General features: G+C 41.7%; 1 protein-coding gene across 5 annotated transcripts; it reads right to left on the bottom strand.

The window, feature by feature from the left end:
- Positions 1 to 2,442: 2,442 nt before the first annotated feature.
- LOC131266457 (PAN2-PAN3 deadenylation complex subunit PAN3) lies at positions 2,443 to 14,509 on the bottom strand. Of its 5 annotated transcripts, XM_058268993.1 has the most exons (17): positions 14,393 to 14,463; positions 11,085 to 11,691; positions 7,984 to 8,060; positions 7,822 to 7,914; positions 7,410 to 7,722; positions 7,213 to 7,313; positions 6,493 to 6,631; positions 6,274 to 6,420; positions 5,315 to 5,458; positions 5,118 to 5,234; positions 4,927 to 5,047; positions 4,729 to 4,851; positions 4,514 to 4,643; positions 3,445 to 3,581; positions 3,169 to 3,360; positions 2,906 to 3,068; positions 2,443 to 2,794 (listed from the first exon to the last, which is right to left on the bottom strand). In XM_058268993.1, exons 3-17 carry the CDS (start codon positions 8,047 to 8,049, stop codon positions 2,678 to 2,680), a joined length of 2,103 nt encoding a protein of 700 aa, XP_058124976.1. In that variant the 5' UTR covers positions 8,050 to 8,060; positions 11,085 to 11,691; positions 14,393 to 14,463; the 3' UTR covers positions 2,443 to 2,677. The 5 variants fall into 5 exon arrangements, with proteins under 5 accessions (XP_058124976.1, XP_058124972.1, XP_058124973.1 ...); XM_058268989.1 differs by having other exon boundaries at positions 6,274 to 6,631; XM_058268990.1 differs by lacking the exon at positions 14,393 to 14,463 and adding an exon at positions 13,923 to 13,939 and having other exon boundaries at positions 6,274 to 6,631.
- Between the last annotated feature and the right edge of the window lie 2,186 nt (positions 14,510 to 16,695).

Genomic DNA, 16,695 nt, shown 5'->3' with positions numbered 1-16,695 from the left:
TGCTTGTGTGTCCCGATGCGCTAGGTTTGTTTTAAATATTATTTGTCACAATAAAAAGTCTTTATTTCTGCTATAACCAATCTACAGAAGGTTCAATAATTTTCTCATCACCCACAGCATGGGCGCTGGCCAACATGTGCTTGATAATTCCAACTGCTTGCGATTCTGTTGCTGCTTTCTCTTTTGTTACCGGAACAACGGTGTCCAAGAGATATTTTCTTTCCTCTTCCGTTCCGTTTGCATCCCCATCCTTTTCCGGAGATTCACGAATGTAACGTAGAAAATTTTGACCATTTCTCGTTCTCGTTCTCGTTCATTTAACGCTATTCATGCCATGCGTTGTTTGTTGATATAAGTTATAACCATATTTCTTAATTTAAAGTTTTATTAGTTCCATCCTCTTTATACGTTATACACCGGACATTGCCATTTGATTTGGGCACGTGTATGTGTTTGTTTGCGTTCTGACAAAAAAAATACCTTAGAGCATAGTCTTATGCCATTTCGCTCCGATTTACATGTATGTGGGGTTCTTTTAAGGTTTCCAATATATATTCATCATTTATGTTTATCTTCATCCCGGGTTTTTAAGCTGCTTTACGTTACCATCATGAGTGAGTGTTCTTACTAAAAACTAAGATGCTTTCTATTCATTACGGTCGTTTGCTGCTGTTTCTTTGTTTAATGGTTGATTTCTGCAAATTTTCCACATAAAAATGATCTTACTACGCAGTGCTAACGGCTCTAAAAAATCCTCCACTCGTCCGCACGTTCCAATACAAAATCGACCACCAACGAACGGTTCCCGATAGAGCAAAACTTAAATTGAAACATTTTTAATTTGGTCGAATTATGTTCTTCTGAACGAAAAACAAAAATGTAAGTAATTAAGTCAAACAAAGTAACAATGTGATCTTTTGTTTTGAGTCTAAATTCGTTCTGTTTCAGTTGTGGAGGAGATATTAATAGAGCTTGCTCCAGGGATGTCGCCTACCAGTGTTACAGTTCATGTCTGCACCGTTTCAACACAGAACACAAAATTACACGACCAATATTTGAAGTACATTGACAAAACTGTCGAAAAACTAATTTTCTCCCTTCTCCGCTTAAACCAAACGAAGCCAAACCCAAACTCTCCGCATCTGGTAAAATAACGCTTCCAGCAGCAACAGTCTTACGTTGAATTGTACTAAAACATGTATATATTTACGAAATAGAAGGAAAAATAACTGCTTTAGCAGTTTATTATAAAAATAAAATTAAAAAAAAAACTCACACCCACCATATGAAACTTCGTTTTCCATCGATCCTTCCGCGAGACACACGCCATCGCATTTCTCTTCCCGTTTATGCTTTCATTCAGATATTTGCCACTTCGCCTACTTCGTGGGTTCGACTAAAGTATAATCTTAAGTTAGCAATATTATCATCATCATCATCATCACCATCATCAGTATTACCTTCTGCATCATTCGTGTACGTTCGTACGGTGTTTAGCATCGTTATTCTGGAGATCTACTTTATTAACAGAAACACTCACAAATACTATTTTCTACTTTTTGTGTTGCGTCTTGTATCATCACCCATCTCTACCACCCATCAGGAACTGTCACACACACTCGCATTCTTTGTCTCTCTCCCTCCCTATCGCTCTGTGTCCATCGATTTTTCGACCTTTTCTTCGACCTTCCTAATTTCCTCGTTATGTCACTCTTTCGTATCTTTTTTAACGGTCCTACTCGACCTACCATCCACGGAACGATGGTCGCTTGTGCCGCATGTCCTGAAAATTCTTTTTTTTTTTTTTGCGAAGCCTTTCGCAACTTAATGTTGGTCTTGATTGTTTGTTTGGCCTGTCTAGTGTTGTTTGTTCCTTATATCTTTCCATCAACGGGTTGTCCCTGATCCAGACGAATTGTCGACGTGCAATTGAATTGAATATTCATCAATTACAGTTCATGTTCAATACAAAACCAAACCCAAAAAACGAAACTATTCAAACCAATTCTTCTCGATCGTTTCTCCTTAGATTCTCTCGAAAAATCATCCAACAGTTGCTGTTTAAGCTTATAATAAGAAAAAACAATGTGGCGCGGGTGGGGTTGCGTTTGTTGTAGTAAATTGTATATCACACTTGATAGTCACACTTTGAAGTTATCGTTGTACATTATAATTTCTTGATTTTGTGTTTTTTCTTCTTTTTGTTACAATCAGTCTATAGCGTTAGCGGATCCTTTAGTAACGGAGAAGTGGATTTCCGTGTTCGAGGGTATTTTTTTAAACTTTCTTTCCTGTCTTAAGTGTTTTTGCCACCATCTCCTCCCACCATTATCCCGATTCTCTCAATGGACAGTGCGAGAGTATCTCAATACGAGAGACAGCGCGACGAAACGGGTTCCGTGTCGAAAATGAAAAAAAAAAAATATATTCATACACAAAATGTCCAGCAAGTACGCATAAACGATTCTCGTCGATTGTGGATTGCGAAGCCGAACGCAACACGTAACAACATAAAACATAAACCATCGATCGCCTTTCGGAGGGGCAAAACCAGAAACGGAGGATAAGCCGGGATAGATCGACAGAAGAAGCAACAAACTAAACAAATAACAGGACCGGAAACAGGACTCATGCCTCCAACACGCCTTGTCGTAGCATTCGATGTGCCGGATGGCCACTAAACGGTTCCGTCGCTCGCTGCTACCAGCTCGGAAAATGCTTGATCGAGACAGTGCTTTAGCTCAGCATAGGTCACTACTAATACTGATTGTTCGTCACGGGACATAAGTTGAACCTAGAAATAAGGAAAAGGATGGTTTTGTAATTAATTATATTTGAAAAATCATATGAAATCCACCTAATCTCTTTCAATATATACCACACCCCGACCGACAAACATGCTTACCTTTTCCATGGTACCAGCGTCCAGCTTGTTCAGGCACTGTACTATGTGCGACTGGTTGAGCCAGGGACGACCATCTTCGGTCACGGTATGGAAGAGGTAGTCTCGGAACAGCTTCAGCATGTACCGGTCGCCTGTTTCGGACCACGTAACGTCTAGGTTAAGCCTGCCGGGGGGTAAGTAGGAAATTAAATTTTCCATTTGTTGTGATGCAAAGTGTCGGGAAAAGAGTCGTGGCTCGAGAGCCAACACAACCCGGAACCTACTCGGGACGTTCGTTGATGCAACCGAGCTTCACAAGCAGCCGGTAGAGGCGCCCATTTTCCATCTCCTTCGCCAGCTCGTCCTCCTGGATATCACATTGCGTTTGGAGTGCATCGAGCTGCACGAAAAACCGGGCACCAATCATCGGCATGATTTCCGTCACCGAACGGCGGGCGGTAGGATTCAAAAGACATCTGCGTGATATAGGATGGAAAACCCCACAACCATAGTCATTATAAGTGACGTCTCCAACGATTTATCCACTTTGTTTGACTCACAGTATGATATTCCTAAGATCCTGCGAATAGTGGCGAGATACTAGCTCAATGCTATTCTGGATTTGATCCCGTTGGACCGATTGAAGGGAGCGGCATGCAAGCGCAAGTATGAGTTTTCCTAGGGCCGTAAGATCCTCCTGCCGAAATACGTTAAAATGTTATGTAATGTTAAAAAAAAAAAGAAAACGTAGACCTATAAACGGACTGATTCTTTTTAGTACCGCTAGGTTAATTCCCATATATTTTTGTTTTTAAATACCGAACCCCGTAAGATCGCATGCAATGGAAACTAATAACCTCCAACTATAAGTATTGCATAACTATAAGTCCACTGGATTTCTCTTAAATACATTCATTAAAAATTTATAAATAAAAAACTCTGCTCAGCAACAACAAAGTACGAAGGTGTAACACATAGTTCCAAAAAATTAATAAAAAAAGGAAATCAAAAGATCAACGATCCGATAAATCCAAAAGTCGAATTTAGCAATTTAAAATAAACCGAATATGGTTGTTTAAATCAATAACCAATCAAGTGGCACTGAATACAAATAAACACATTTATTTTGCTGCTGATATAAATGCTGATAAAATAGCTGATCAAACTAAAAAATTGGTTAAATTGCTGGAGTATTTTATACAATTGAAAATGGGTTATGCAGTAGTAAACACCGAGAATTATTCATTTCTTATTCAAAGAAAAATGTAAGCCACATTCTAGTGCTGAATATTGTAAATCCGAATAATCGTATACAATGGATGAACCGCAAAATTTTATGGCAATTTAGATAGTTTTTATTGGAAATAAAAATACAATAGCTAAAATGGTTGCTTGTAAGTTTGTGGAAGATTTTAGCGAATTTATGACCGAGTATATAATAGTGCCAAATATTTCCACGCGCTTCCCCAAAAATACAGAAAGAGATTTAAAGTTATGTTAGCGATAAGTTATTGAAAAGAAAAGCGAATACGTTGGAGCTTATCGGGTATTCAGTAATTGTTCATAAACTTAATACAAATCGTAAAAAAAAAATTTAAAAAGTTTAACAACTTTTAACGTTTATTATACCTGCTGATGATGATTCACGACGGTTAGTGGATTCTGTTGGTTCGGATCGAATGTTGCGATGTCAGAAATTCCCACGCAGCTGTATCGTATCCGCTTACCGGTCACAATGATCTTCGTGGGATCGAGCGTCCTTGACCGAACGAAAGATAAAAAAAGGCAAAAATGATACATAATGTTCTAATGATTATGATTTCTAACCCGATTCTTTTTCTTACCGACAAGCCAAACCGGCCTGATGCATCGCGCGCAGGCCCGCACTTAGCTGCATGATAATTGACCATATTTCGTTTTCTGGCAGGAGAGACGTTGCGCTTGTACGATGCATTGAACTTTTGTGGCTGGAAAAACAAAAGCCAGAAATTGGTAAATGATCATCGCAAAGGTGAACTAGAAGCGGGTTCTTCTTGCTTTACCTGAAGGGCCTTGCTTCACCAGCAAAAGGATCGGTGTATCCGTTCGTTTCCGGAACGGACGTGAAGTACTTGGACAGTAGCGTTTGCGAACCGGCATGAAAGTCATACACTATCACTAACGCTGGAGATGCGAGGAAAAGTGTTAAGGTTAAGAACTATCGAAGAATAGTTTAGTAACGACGAAAACTCACAGTTATCACCGAACGTTTTTGTGGTAAAAACCTCCCGCAACTGCACGATGTTCGAGTGCTGCAGCTTTTTCCACATGTCCACCACCTGCATGCACTTGGTGGACTGAAGACGGAAACCTACAATTGGAATGGACGGCATGAGGAATCAGTTCGTGAAGAAAAAAAATATAGCCATAGACAACGAATGCTGAACACACCATGCAGACGTCGAAGACAGTACTTTACGCCGGTAATGCTGTGGGTTGCCTTGTACGTGGACGACGGTAGTGGAAGCTTCGGGTGAAGCGGTAAAGACTCCAGCAGACACAGCGAGTGGTAGTTTTCCACCTCGAGAGGTATATCTAAAAAGCATGAACGCAAAAAAAAAAATATTCATTGATCCAGCATTAAAGCGCTTTACTCGCCAACAGGCAAATTCAGCAGTATACTTGGATCGGCAAACGATGCAAGCCTACTATAGTGCAGTTGAGCACACTGATCCTATAAAGCTACGAATTGACTACTTAATTCGTTTGGTGTAAGAGCAGATTTTGCAGTAAGTGCTTTCCAGTAGGATTGCATCATTTGTCGATCCAAGCTGTATTTCCCTATTGGTTTGGAAAAGGTTGTAACCAAGATCGTTTAGAAGAGAGGTCGCTGCATATCCTCTAACGAGCCAGAAACCCAGGGAATGTTTTTGTCGGTTACTTAAAAATATGGTTAACTTGTAAGAGCGACTTGAAAACGGTGTTTAGGAAGGTTAATGCAAAAAAAAGTGTATATCTTCAACTGAACAAGCAATTGACAAGTGTTCAGTATATGTTATGGATGAAGGTTGCATATTACGAAGATCGTCGCACTTGATTTTTGCCATATCATAGCGACCAACAGCATCCATATCCCATGACTTCGCAACTAGGAGCGGACTACTCGGGATATTATTTGACGAAACTATCCTCGAGGCCCTGGGTCACAACTAGAAAACTGCGACACGGTATATCAGATAACCCATACTACTTAAGATATTGTTGCGTATAACTACTACATAGCGCAAGTACATATGTTTGTAAACCTTTTTATAAATAACTGTCCAAACAATGGTGGTTCAGAAAACAGCTTTACAATGACCTTCCTTTTCACCGATCTTGGCTGAATGCATTTCGCTTCTTTTGCTTACCTGGACAATCGCTATCGATACTATTGACTATTTCATTCCGCGCTAAAATATCATTCCGCAGTTCATCCTGCATGAAGAATGCCGCCGACACTTGTACCTTCGATTGCATGTTGATAACGTGCGACGCAGGTCCCGGGTATATGTGTCCTATTGGGAAAGGGAAATCGCGCGAAAATAAATATCCCGATCGTAGGGTAATCGCATCATCCCAACCGTTACCTGGATGTGTATAGCTTAGATTAATTTGTGAGCTCGCTATGTGGACAAATGAGTTATCAGTCGTGTTAACTGTACTGCTCGACGGCAATTGATGGTTGGCTGCGGTTGGATAAAAGTACGTGGTGCCACCGACGTTCTCCTACGAAATGGGGAAAAGTTGAGAGTAAGAGAAGTAGGTTGAAAAAGCGACATTGATTTGATTTACGCAACAAATTTGGACACTCGGGAGTAACGGCAGGACCGTACGTGGGAAACTGTGTGTGCGTGTATGACAAGTGTGTTTTAAACACATTGTGCAAGAGAAGCGACAATATTTGGTACCATTTACATCAAGTATAACTAAAAACGAGTCAACAAAACTAGTGGTACAAATTTTAATTATACTCACTTCCGGATAGCTTCATATAAAACAATTATTACGAGTTCTTCAACATTATTCGCATTAAAAAACATATTCGATTGTGAAATTAGAATGGTGATTGGTAATTTAAAGCATTACTACAGTTTCACGTTCGAACGAATGTTAAATTATCAAAGATCGATTTCAGTTTTCAACTGTCGAAAAAAGGGTAAAATGCAAAATAAAATAAATTTGTCTATCTTCATCTCTTTCAACCATCACAGATGGACGCAAATTATTTAAGCCTAGCCGAAATATTCAACTGAGAAAAACTGAAGTAAAACATCGAGAAAGGCGCCAAAAAGAAAAGTGTAGTTTACTTGATGAATGTTGGTGGTAATTGGCGGTGGTGATGGTTGGGGCGTAATACGAGGGGATGTATTAGTACTTTGCGGTGACTCGTTTCGCAGCAAATTTCGACCTACGAGAAAGAAGAGAGGGAAACAAAAACCACGAATTAGTGTCCACGCGCACCGAACACACGGCAACAATGGGGGGAGGAATGGGCCCGGCGTACCCTTGTTCGGAGTGACCGCAAAAGCGGACGTACTGCTGCCGAGTGCGCCGGCCAGGATACTGTTGCCGCCGACCGCGTACCCGACGCCTCCACCGCCGCCGGCGACGACCGCACTTTTCCCGACGACCGTGGACAGAGCGGTCGGTTGAGCTGGCTGCTGGGTGGCCACCACCGTGCCATTACTGCCGACGACGGTGCTGCTTCCGGCGCCATTGTTGCTGTTGCTAAGTATCGAGTAGGACGAGTAGAAGTTTGGCGAGGATGAGCTGCTCAGCCGGTTGTTTGGAATGAATTCGGGCGACTGTGGTGTCACCTGAAGGAGGAAACCAAAGTGTTACACATAGTTAGTGAGAATTTAAAAAAGCTAAAAATGTCCTTTGAAGCAGCGAGTGCCCGGATGTAGCATGCTTGCCTGTGTTTTTTTTATCGATATCGGTGAGTCGAGCGTGATTTTCTGAAGACTGACCGGCAAACCGTATGCAGAGTTCGTTCCATTTTGACGACTCTGTAAATTGAAACAAAGCAATTGTTATTTAAAAAATATTGCGTTTTTTTGTATTTTGCATATGCTTACCATGTACGTTGCCAGCTTGCTCTCCGAAGGGACTCCATTGGAGGGAGGAAAAAACATGGGATCCATAGTCTACTATTCTGCAAGAAGAACAACAACAGAAAAAATATTGTTTAATAATACCGACCTGATGAACCAAGCTCTGATTACACAAGTTAATGGCTTGTTAAAAAAGCAAAGGAAAATATAACGATCATCCACTATAAATGTTTTCGATGGAGACAGACAGAGATCATTCTCTTTGAATTTAAAGAGAATGGTATTTTTTTTACATTTTAGATATGTATAATATAAAAATAAAGTGTCTTACTCAAAAACAAATAATTTATCTATACTGGATACTTTACGATTGATGAAACCGCATGACATTCGTGTGACCGATTAGAATAATATCAAGAACTACGGTAGCATATTCACGAAACAAAAATAATTATGCAAAAAGATCTTGTAATATTCCATCTTTTCAATACAAATGTGATTCTAGATCTTCTTCTTGGCGTAACGACCATATTTGGTCATGCCTGCCCGTTAAGGGCTTACAAGACTATTTTCCCTTCTTATAGTCCGTCCTCTCGTACAGGGAAGATAGATTTAATAATTACTTCAATTATGTAGGAGCAAGTGTATAATCGCAAGTCTGGGAAATGATCTTGATGGTATTTATTTTCTTCTCATTAATTTCTTTGACACTCTTCGGTGTGCGCTAGCTATTTCGTTCGCTTTGCAAAAAGGTATTATTTTTTAATTTTTAATCAAAACTAATGAATATTAATTTTCTTTAAAATAGCATGGCATTACTATTCTTTTTAAGAGATATTCATCTTTATCCTCTTCTTTGTATAGCCTTTGCCAAACAACCAACAACATAGAACCCAACAAAAAAACCATCGAAACCTGAGAGACACAGTTATCGGTCACCATCTGCTCACGAGCCTCGTTTGTCCTCCTTTGGATGCTTCATCTATTTCGGTCTTCCGGTACGGCGCTCCATAACCACCACAGGCACATCCAGCGATCCGGGGGGTTCGTTACAGGCTTGTGCCACACCAAGGAGAAACCCCACGCAAAACCGTTACGAACGGGGCACATTGCGTCGCTCGCGGTGACGTTCAGAAAAGCCAGACTGCTGCTTATCTCGTCGGATTTGCATCTGGACTAGAAAGGTCGAAGGTTGGTTGGTGGTTCGGCGAAGGATGTTCATTGAATGGTTAATGTGTTGGAAAATGGTGTCCCAAAACAAAAAAACAAACAAAACCTCACCCATTTGTTCACAAGAAATGGAAAGAAATCTGTTTCAAGGTACAGGGTATGTTTAGTAACAAAAGAAACATGAGCTGTATGCTTGCGCTGGTTTACTTGAGCAATGCATTTTCATTTCCAGAGCGGAAAAGCACAATGGAACATGTACTGTCCCAAATCCATTCATTAAAGCACTCGGTTAGAATAAAAACAAAGGTAAACAGGCACTCAGTTTCATACCTAGGCCACAATTGTTCATTATATATTAGAATGTCGTTAGGTCGTTCGTTTTTAGTATAACAATGAAACTTTTGTAAGGTATGAAAAATAGGGAAAGCAGGTGATACTTTGATACGGCTGGAGGGTGAATAATGTCCACCTCAGAAATACATTTACAACAATCTGATCAATTCCTTTTCTTCGTCTGAAAACAAATTCTCGCTCTGTAAGAGGCAATCCCAATAGCGTATTTTTTATCATTTTTAAAGCACACTGGTTGCGTCCCCCTTTCGTGCCCTTCGGCGGGGACGTAAAATATGTAAACAACAAACAAGTGTTCTAATCGCTCGTTTCTCTTCAAACGCACAACTACTGATGTACATAAAAAATACATACGATCCGCAAAAGGCTGTTAAAGATTGAAATTAAAAAGTTTTGACGGGAAAAAACGAAGTTTCAAATTAATGAAACAAAAACAAATACCACCAAATGGAAAATCGTGAAGAGGCTTTCTGTTGTTCTCCATTGTTCAGAAAGGGCCTCAACAAGAAATCCTCCAAATTGGATTGTCTTTGAAGAAAGGTCAGAAGGTTTGAGTTAGTTTCTGGATGCAAGCTATCCAACGGGTCCTTAGGAATGCGTTTGGCAGAATTTAAAAGTGATTTAATCTTTGGTAAACTGGCAGTCCCTTATTGATAAGTTATCTTTAACGCGGATAAGTTATCTTTAAACGGAACTATTTTCATCCGCCGAAAATATTTATTTTAAATGAACTTTTAATACTATTATTAAACGGTTTTTAACTTTTCTCAATAAGGTTTTTCTCGTCAACATTCTGAAAATGTCATCAAGAATGTAGTAAAAGTTAATCATTCATCTTTTGTAGATGGGTTCAATAGATGTTTCAACATGCCATAATGCAGTTTATAAAAAAATATCGAAAAGATAACATCAAACACAAAAATTACACAAAAATTCTGTTTAATTCCCTTTTTCTTCCCGTGTATGAAAGTGATGATGAAAGTATGGCCCGACTCTGATGCAATGAAAACATACAACATTATGATTTGTTGAAACATGATATTCGTAGAGTTCAACCGAATCGTAGATAAAACTCCACATCTGTTTGCATTGGTCCAGAGAAGAATTGTGTACAAGAAATGTATGCAACATTCCATAATATGATTGCAAACATCCAGAGCGGGTTTGTATTATTCCATAACCGATTTTAAATATTCCACCAACGGATTCAAGTGTTCCTGTATATGATTCTAAACTCTGTAAAATGTATGTGGCAAATGTGCAAACATTAAAAATTGGCGATTGCTGACGATGATTTATTTCTCTCGACTTGAGTGTACCATATTTAGCATTATAATCCCTTTACAATATTAATGTTTAAACAGTTTTTTGGCAATATTGTTGAAAGATGTTGTACAGAGACCTGAAATTTCCATCTCCTACACACGCGCCTCGCCAACTTTGTCCATTATTCGTCTCACTCGTTCGAACACTTTCAGCCCTTGAGCACACATCTTAGCTGGTTGTTTACACGTGTGGGTGAGCAGATGGCGAAGATAGAAGCGACGCGGTGGAGGGAGTGTGGGTGGTGTGTTCACAAAACAAGGTCAACGTACAAAACATACCTGTGTGTTTCAGCTTCTTTGCCGTGTTTTCGTACTCTTGATTTTGTTCCTTTTCCCTCCCTTTGCGCTGTTATGTTAATGTGCGGGCAAACTCCCAACGCCAGCGGCGTCAGCGGAGCGCGATCGGCCGGATCGGTCGGAGATCGGTCGCTCGACGAAAAGGTACCACCGATCGCCGCACCCCTCTCTACCACCAACCACCGCGTGTTCCAGTTCGGTTGTGGCGCTCCGTTGTGACGTGCGCGGCCGCGTTATGCACGGGCCCCTCGCTGCTCCACACACCCCTACCAGCAGCACCCGTAGCACCAGGAGCACTAGCAGCAGCTGTTGCCGTGCCGTTGATCTTCCGTGCGCCACCTACTACAAGCGCACACAGCAAACTGCACTACACTATACACCGAGGATCACGACGCACAAACACCACCGGAGCAGCTCCCTTTGTTTCGCACGCTTTCTCTCGCACACGCACAGACCGTGTGTGTGTGCTGGTATATCGTTCGGGTTTTTGGCCAAACTTTCTTTCTGCACACGGGCACACGCGGGCAGCGTAGGCTTCGGTATGATATCCGGTGGGCTACCGGGTCGATCGCATTTTACCGCAACAGCACTGAATAATTAGAGAAATTAGAGACAATGAATATGAAAGCACCACGGGAAAAGCACGAGAAATGAAGCTGTTCCTACGTGTCAACAACAATTTGATCCTTTCCACAATAACACAAAATTATAAAACCCAACGTTTCCCTCGCTCCATCAGCAGATCAGCAGGTTGGGAGATGGCAACAACGCAACGCGCCGTACTGCCTGTGTGCAACAAGATGCAAGTTCAATTTCACGCGAAGGCAAAGGGCGCAAACGTTTGGCTTGCGAAGGGCAAACGAAAGAACGAAATAACTGGGGCACCTCTGAGACATTCGTTTTGGTTTCGGTAGCAACAATCGCAGGCGTCGCGGTTCGTTGTCGTTGTGATGCTGCTGCTACAACAGCATTCTACCGAACAAAACCGCGAATAAATCCGTGAGTTTAATGCGCTACAGCTCCCTACACCAACATAACCTCTCCGAATCGCTGACCGTAACCGACCGCTTTTTCCCCGTAGCGATGCGCTCGCGTTCTCGTTTCGCTTCTATCGTGCGCTGAGACGAACACCGGCGGTATGGTTCATCTCCCCGCCTGCTAGATGGGATCACTTCTGGCACACCGCAGAAGAGCAGCACAAACCCGCCAGCCAGCTCCTTGGACCTACAAAAAAAACCCCAACGGCGTACGTCGCTAGCAGGTTCGGGAACCCGATGTGGCAGTTCCATTTTGCTCTCCTTCATATTGGATGATCTATCCTTCTTCTTTCCTCCTCCACTACCCACCCGGTGCCGACAATGGCGCTTTTCTTTCCACAGTCTTTGGTCTCGCGCGAACTTATTGCGATCACGGTGTCATGGCTACCAACAACACAACAAAACCAACAACAATAACAACCACAAACGCAAACCGCCGAAAAGGTGAGAAGATCAGCGCGTTGTTTTTGTTTTTACTGCCCCTAAATCGTCGCCGCTGCTGCCCCCGCCGCCACCGCATGAGAATCTTTCTCAGTTCCTCGCGAGGGGCCACCACCGACGTGGGCGTGCGAAAGGAGAAAGGAATCATCTGTTTTCGTTGTTTGTTTTCTTTTCGGTTTTCTCTTTTCTCGTTTCTCGCTTCCATAGCACAGAAGTTGTGTGGGTTTCTGCTGCTGCTGCTACTGCGCTTTGTGGTGCGCTCTCGATCTAGCGATCCGAGAGGGAATTGTTTTGTTCACCTTTTTCTTTACCATCTGGAAATGTTTTGAGCGGCCGACATTTTCTTCCAAACAAAACCCGTCGATCTGTGTTTTATCAAGATAATTTGATTAAACCAATTTTTTCGACTAGTAATTTAAGCGGTTACCATTCGAAACCTTTGGTCGAAAAAATGAATCCTTCGCAGACTGACAACTTCGGATTTTATCCGGATGCCACGGTTGCCATTCGATTTCGGGAGGGTTACAGGTGTCTCAGGCCATTTTCAATTGCAGGCGAGAGAATCGACCGGTTCATGGTATTACCACATTCTATCCTACTGTGTTTTAAGAGTGGGTTTGGAACAAACGGCAACTTTGGAAGCTTCTTCTCCCGCTTATCGAAGCCTCCTGGTGGAAAATCAATTCATCTTCCAACACTAATCGTTGCCGCGTTGCATATACCCCAGTGGCAACGCTGTTTTGCTGATGTGTTTCTGTAGAACTTTCCTTTCCCTGGCCATAGTTGAACACTACCAAACAGGCATCTCTCACACACTAGCGTACAGGCGTCGTGTACATTGCAAGGACATCACACCAGCACACCAGCCGCCCGTTGTTCGTCTCCGACAAAACCGATGGTTCTCCCTCCAGAGGGTGGGCAGCGAGGTCGGTTTGCGACCTCAGCAACAATTTTATTTTCTGCCACAAACAGACCAGAAGGGTTTTTGCACACACATGCTGCACACCGTGCCTCACAGGTGAACAACTTTCCGAAAGCCACCCCACACACTTGCCCACACACTTTTGCAGGAAGTGAACACATACGAGCGAGTCGGTCGATGAATTGTCCTCACGAATCTACCATACACACACGCAAAACCCCGAAAAAATTGCGTTTCAATTCGCGAAGCTTTTCGCTTCCTGCAGCGCATCGCTTGTGAAACAACGCCAACTGCGTTGCTCTCGCTCACAGACTGGTTCTTTTATTATTCATCAAATGATTTGAAAGATTCACGCATAAAAAATAAAGTACCGTAGGCACTTAGATGGTTACAAATGAAAAAGGGGGAAACAATATAAACCCTCACTGCTGGCAACAGCAAAGAATCTGTACGTGTTCCTGGTGCTGCTCGCTTTTGACTACGTATTTACTAACTACGAAATATACAACATCGCAGTAGCGAGTTTCACACATACGAACACACATCCACTCACATACACATACACGGATTCGGAACATTCGTTCAACCTTCAAACTAGTTCTTTTCCTTCCAGTAACCTTCCGATTGGTTTTACAACTAAAAGCCACGACGCATAGTATTGCCTCTGCAAGGCCACAATATTCGCATTCCACGTCGCATTTTCGTGGGTAGACGCCATGAAGAAAACAAATCTTCTAGTACGGAATATACAGACGCCGCCGTCGTTGTACGCAGTACGATGACGATGACAACGACGATGAACAACGATGGGTTTCTTCTACACACAACGCAAACTGACACGGTCGGTAATAAACAATGAACCAAATTGGTTATCCGTTGTAAATTATCACCTTCAACAGCAACGCATCTGATTCGGCTGAAGCTTAACTTACCACTAACTAACTTGCTACTAACTTACGATCAGCAGCACAACAAAACAAACCTCACCTCACAATGAGGTGACACAACTAGTGTTGGCCGAATCGGGATTCGGAAGACTCGAGGACTCGATCTCTAGGCGGATTTAAAGTATTGAATCCCGTTTGACAGATTAGGTTTGATTCGTTTGTGATTTGAATCAGATTTGATTTGTTTGGGACACGATATGAGTCGATGCAGGACTGATTCTACTCTATTTCAATTTATGTGATTCGATCCAAACACGAGGTGATTCGAATTACTCACGTAACGAGTCGTTCTAGAGACAATGTGATTGATTTCAGTTTACTTAAATCGAGCATTAAATAGAATGGATTGAACATAGATTTAGGTTTTTGCGCGATTTAACTTAAGTTCGAGAAAACATCATGAAACTTATTGTAATCAAAGCAAGCAGTCATTTTTTCGATGTTTTCAAAGTGTTGTTTACCCTTTTCGTTTCGATCCTTCCAATCTTCAATGAAATAGTAACCTCAATTGATTGGTTCCCGGTTGACAAAAATTCAAATTTTTTGCAGCTGATCATGTAGTACCAGCAAGTTTTTCCATGACAGATTGCTGGGACTCTTGCTGGAACTACATAGTACCAGCAACAATGTCAATTTCTGTCAACCGGGTTAACATCGTCTCTCGACTGTTTAATGGATTGGGAGTCGGATTTTTTGGTTCGAGTCTATAGTAAGTATTCCTACCACTAGATATGATTAGAACAAATAATTTGGAATTATGACTAAATAACCAACTTGTAAATAACTGTTTAGTGCTTTGAGCTATAAGAACAATAGACCCTTCAACTGAAAGGTCCATTTATGATTAATATGTATGATGAAAGTATGTTTTTATTGATTTTTGAGAAAATACTTTAGGGAAACCGCCACGCCATTCAACTGGCTGTCAAATGCGTTTAATGACTCGAGTTGGATCAGGGTAACGTATTTTGCATTTTTGCAGAAACATGCTTTGAAATAAAGGTCTATAAAAAAATAGGTCGCAGCGTACCATGTATCCGTATGAAAAAAGAGCCATTGTTTTTCGTTCGACTAGAAAGAGCAAGAGGATTTTATTTTGGAATATATTTTTTGTCGACAAAGAGGAACAAGCAAACGTCATAAGAACGATTTACAAATCGTTGTTCAAAAACACTTCTATCGCCCTCGGCGCTCACGGGCCGATTTTCTAACCGGCGCTACCGCTCGCCTGTCGCTTACCCTCTCTAAACACATCAGTTTATATTAAAAAACCCAATAAAAACATGAATTAGTACGCCAGTAAATTTATTACACTAATATATTAAAACTCCTTCTCGCCGAACAAAACACGATAATGATCATTTTTAAATGCGAATAACGGTCTTTTTGTAATGTCGCAGAAAGCCGCGACGCCCCGAAGCAATAACCGTTAAATCCGCAAACCGGTCCCGCCTCTCGTGTGGGTCGGAGAGAAACGGAACATCTGACACATCAGCTGTCGCATTCGCATCGCCGGCGTTCGAAATTTTCGAATGGGAAACGGTCTTACCGATTTGAGTCGTATATAAATGCGACGAATCAAGAACGCCAAACGTGTGTACAGTCGGTATCCGACTTACGCGGATAATGGGGACCAGAGAAATCCGCGTATCTCGAATTTCCGCGTATCTCGAATATTGCTTGACACATAGCTTATACTAGGATTTAACCTGTGGTCACAGCTTTGCGCAACCGCATGCGGTTGCGTTTTTGTTCTGTCAAACGAGCATAGCTTTTTGCCAAAAATAATACTTTAATGTTTGAATATACCACTTATATGAGCATACAATCTCATTAAAATCTACTAGGAACAATATTTACTGTTGACATATAAAAACGCAAGAGTCTGCGGCAAGAATCAAACTCGTTTGATTGTTTAGTACAGAAACCGCAAGGTCTTGCGTCTAAGGTGACAGCCCCTATATCTCCCATGGGGAAAAACGCAACCGCATGCGGTTGCGCAAAGCTGTGACCACAGGTTTACATGATCGCGTTCTGGTGTCCATGTAACTCGGGGTCCACACTGCAGCGCGACGTCCCGTTTCAAAAGTAGCCCAGTTTCGGCAGAACAATCGCGCAAGCCAAGCGCGACAGAGGTAGGAGAGTATGTGGAAATATGTATCACATTGGGGCGCGAACTCGGCTAAAATTTTTTTAATGAATTTTGAGGTAGCAATTCATGATATTTGTTTAGCTACGTATTTTAT

This window comes from Anopheles coustani, chromosome 2 (assembly GCF_943734705.1).
Source record: "Anopheles coustani chromosome 2, idAnoCousDA_361_x.2, whole genome shotgun sequence".
Taxonomy (NCBI): Eukaryota; Metazoa; Arthropoda; class Insecta; order Diptera; family Culicidae; genus Anopheles; species Anopheles coustani.
Note: the sequence above shows the minus strand (reverse complement) of the source record. Positions and strands in the feature narration are given on the sequence as shown.

Coding starts and splice junctions, on each gene's coding strand:
- LOC131266457 (XM_058268992.1), bottom strand. CDS start 8,049: ATGGATCCCATGTTTTTTCCTCCCTCCAATGGAGTCCCTTCGGAGAGC. Junction 6,632..7,212: donor TTACCACCAACATTCATCAA/GTAAACTACACT, acceptor CCCATTTCGTAG/GAGAACGTCGGTGGCACCAC. Junction 4,644..4,728: donor CAGGCCGGTTTGGCTTGTCG/GTAAGAAAAAGA, acceptor CGTTCGGTCAAG/GACGCTCGATCCCACGAAGA.